Genomic DNA, 3,812 nt, shown 5'->3' on the forward strand with positions numbered 1-3,812 from the left:
TGTTTATTTCATAGTGTGCAGGTGACGGATGTAACTTGACAGTCGACGGCGGGTGATCGGGGCTAAACGGGTGCTTTGTGTCAGACAATCAAGGAGGGTCGGGCAGAGTCAATGGTGATTCTAGATGTACACATGGAGGTTAAGCAAAGCATGAAACGGAGGATAAATATGATGTGTTGACAAAGTCAAGCGAATAAGATACCGGTGCAAGTGACAAAGGCGACCCAAGGGATCGGAAGCAGGAGAGATTTGCCAGCGGTCAAGATTGCAAGACGGAGGACTCACGTGATCATCAGAGCGCTTGCTTCAGGAGAAAGCAAGTGACGGCTAGTTACGCTTTGAGAAACGTGCTAGAGTATCACGTTTTGGCTACAAAACCATGAGAGGACTAGAGGAGTACGTGACACTATCGTAAAGCTTACGTCGAGATGAAGCTAAGTCATAAAGACACTGAGGCTGTCCGATGAATGGAGAATAAAATGGATTAAAATATATTCGGTAGTAGGTAAGAGTGTACTACAAGAGATGGGTATTTTGTGAAAAAGTTAGGAAATTTAGAGGTCAAGTTTCCTAGACCTATAGATAGAGGGGTAAGGCTATGAGAGAGGATGAACCAGCCACTTGAGTCCCTTGTGCTACCAATTTGAGAGCTTTATGCTATGATTTTAGAGGAGAGGAGGATGATTGCTTAGCCTATGTAATATGTGAGAGTTTTGAGAGAAAAATCTTTATAATCCGTCTAAAATAGGACTGATCTCTTTGAGTAATAAAGATTATTTTGTTATATATGCTTGAATTCTCCTCCTTCTAATTTCATTCTCTTGATTCTCTTGTTTTGTATATAAGTTTTTATTTTTTAGTGTTGATTTTCGTTTTTCTTTTTAGCTAAAATGTTAACAACTTAGGATGTTGTTCTTTTTAATGCTAAAGGCATAAAATTCATATACATATATATATATGTGATAGGGTATTGGATTTTTTTTACCTTTAGACCATCATCTTGGAGATCTTCTTCATCCGGTGTTAATCTTTTGATCATTGAGTGATCTTTTTCTAAGATTTAACCTTTGTGTGGGGATGAGTCATGGCTTGTGTTGCTGTAAAACTTAGTGTTCAATTCTAATTATGAGACCCACCTTTTGTTGAATTTTCAAGTTTAGTTTTTGATTCTTCTCGGAAACTCAAGACTCTCCAGTCCCATCTCTGTGCACTCCAGAAACTTTGGACTCTCCAGTCTTATCTCCAGAGTCTCCGAACTTTCTTGGTAGATGTAGTTTTTCTGGTATGTATTTGTGTTGTGTTCTGTTATGATTTTTTTTTAAAAAAATATGTTAGGTGATTAAATAGAAGAAGACTATTAATTTTTAAAAAAATTATTAAAATGTTTATTCACTCTCCACTGGTCGTCTCTCCTGACCCTACGATCTTAATAATAGATCGTTGTAAGTTTCACCTGCGAGATCACGGTAGTTAAGGTGCGAGAACACGCTGCCCATTCCATCCCTGTATGTGCGCAAAGGTGAGAACAGAACACTCTTTAGAAAGTGGAGGAAAAAAAAAAACAGTGTACTACTGGGTGTTTTTTTTCAGGCTTCCACTAGGAAATTGTAGGTCAAGTCCTCTGACTGATCTATGGATCTCTCATCAATCATTTTTTTTTTGAAAAAACCTTTCAACCTCCAATATTAGCAAAGAAGGGATCAACACTACACAGATCCCATGCCCAATCCTTCAAGAAACACACTCTCTGAACTCAAGTTCCCCTCTGTAAAATATCGCTACATGTTTTTACTAGCCTATTCTGAAAATTGTACCATCTATTGATATTAGTTCCATCAGATGTATCAAATAAGCACAAACTTCTCAGTGAGAACATTGGTAGAACTAAACGCATGAGTCTCTAAAGTTTATTACGTACCAAATTATTCGCTGATGCAGAAGAGGAATATCTATATTATTAGCACCCAAAATTTAAGGTCATTACATTCCGGGGGACGACAACAACTAAAGGGAATCACTATGATGGTTATGTTTTCCTTCTTCTATTGTTTCTCCGTAATGCAAGCGAGTTTGAATGTTTGCTCTTAAAATTTTGCACATTCATGTAACATATCCGGCCTCTATGTCCACAGATAATCTGGTAATTTTGAAAGAACACTTAGTTCCTACGATGATCTCATTCACAACTAGTTTTCGACTGCAAGATATGCAATTTTGCTACCATAGCTATAACAAGTTGGGGTGGGGGGGGGGGGGATGAGAAAGGGAATTAGCATATATACATCCGTTAAAAGTTGCAAAAAAAAACAAATTAAACCAACAAGTACGATCAGTACCACAAAGTAAAAGTTAGATCACAACTCAGTTCACAATTTAGGAGTTGCACAAACATTTCGATTTTTTTTCATTCCATACGTAAATCGCATATGAGCCGCTTTTGCCGTGGCGCCATAGCAGAATTACCGAACATCACAAATTCTTAACCTAAATTTGCTCCTATCGAGTATACCGGACTTGCTCCAATTCCAAAAACTCCAAGCAATCCACCAAGAAATTGAAAGCCTGCTACATATGCACAACAGTTTAACCCGACTGCGAACACAACGCCCGACCGATCGAACTGACGGACACAACGTTTCAGATCACTGCGACTGCGCGATGGCCTTCTCCAGTTGCTGCAGGGACACCTGGTAGCTGACGAACCCCATGAACCAGAACTCGAAGCCGTCGTCCGTCACCACCTGCACGTACTTCTGCTCCGGCCGGTGCTTGTTCTCACTCGGCTTCGCCGTCTTGACCCTCCTCAGCGGGATGGCGACCTTGTACGGCACCCGCACCGTGTCGCCCTTAGGGGAGGTCAGCGCCAGCGACCGGTCGCTCCGGAAGGCGATCTTTTCCGTCGATACGAAGAGCATGCCGGCGATCGGGCCGGCGGTGGTGGACAGGTAGCACTGCGAGGCCTTGAGGAGCTTCTCGCCCTTCTCGACGAGGAACCACCGGCGGAAGACCTTCTCCACGCCACCTGCCTGGAGGATTCTTGCGCCCAGCGACAGCTTGCCCTTCACGGTCTCGTACAGTTTTGGCCCGAGAGTCACTGCAAATCATCAAGGAAGGATACGTTCAGTCTCGAATTCAGGAACTAAATCAATGAACGGCAAAAATGGCCAAGCATGATAGGTGCAATTCAAGATGGGTTGGTGAAGAACATACCATGTTCTTTCAGGCCTTGGGCAACCCTGTCTCCGGTCCTGCCCAATTTCCCAGCACGCCCCGCTGTGATTGGGTTCTTCGCGTCGCCGTGGTAGGCAGCCCCTTCCCTCGGGAAGTCCGGCTCCTCAATTCCGAACGCCCTGTTGCTCACTGGGATGCCGATCACATGCTCATGCCCTGCCTTCTCCATCTCTCTTGCTCGATGCGACGAGGAATCGAAGACTTCTCTTGCTTGCACGGTTTGCGCCTTAGCTTCCGGCCTCTGTCTGAGGAGGTTGTTGGCGAGCGGTGGGTGGCTGGTTGTTGTGCGTGGGTGGGGACGTGGGGTTGCTGCTCGAGCTCCGTGCTCCAAATGGGAAGACGAGGGTGTCTTTTATAAGCTCGGAACCTGTCAAGCGAGTAATATTTTTCTCCTTCACAGCGATCAAAAAGTTGGGTAGCTAGCCAACTCGCTTTTGAATGGAACAGTCATCATCTCCCATGAGGAATTGAGGATAAGAGAGGATTTCCTATGTGTAGTTTGGACGCCTACCTAATGCCGTCCTGCATGTGCGAGGGCCCCTCTGCAACTCTGTTCATGTGCCATGAGTGGCATCCATTTG

General features: G+C 44.0%; 1 protein-coding gene across 1 annotated transcript; it reads right to left on the reverse strand.

The window, feature by feature from the left end:
* Window positions 1-2,380: 2,380 nt before the first annotated feature.
* LOC133924620 (GEM-like protein 4) lies at window positions 2,381-3,568 on the reverse strand. The gene is made up of 2 exons (XM_062370239.1): window positions 3,211-3,568; window positions 2,381-3,094 (listed from the first exon to the last, which is right to left on the reverse strand). Exons 1-2 carry the CDS (start codon window positions 3,398-3,400, stop codon window positions 2,643-2,645), a joined length of 642 nt encoding a protein of 213 aa, XP_062226223.1. The 5' UTR covers window positions 3,401-3,568; the 3' UTR covers window positions 2,381-2,642.
* Between the last annotated feature and the right edge of the window lie 244 nt (window positions 3,569-3,812).

The sequence above is a fragment of the Phragmites australis genome, chromosome 7 (assembly GCF_958298935.1).
Source record: "Phragmites australis chromosome 7, lpPhrAust1.1, whole genome shotgun sequence".
Classification (NCBI taxonomy): Eukaryota; Viridiplantae; Streptophyta; class Magnoliopsida; order Poales; family Poaceae; genus Phragmites; species Phragmites australis.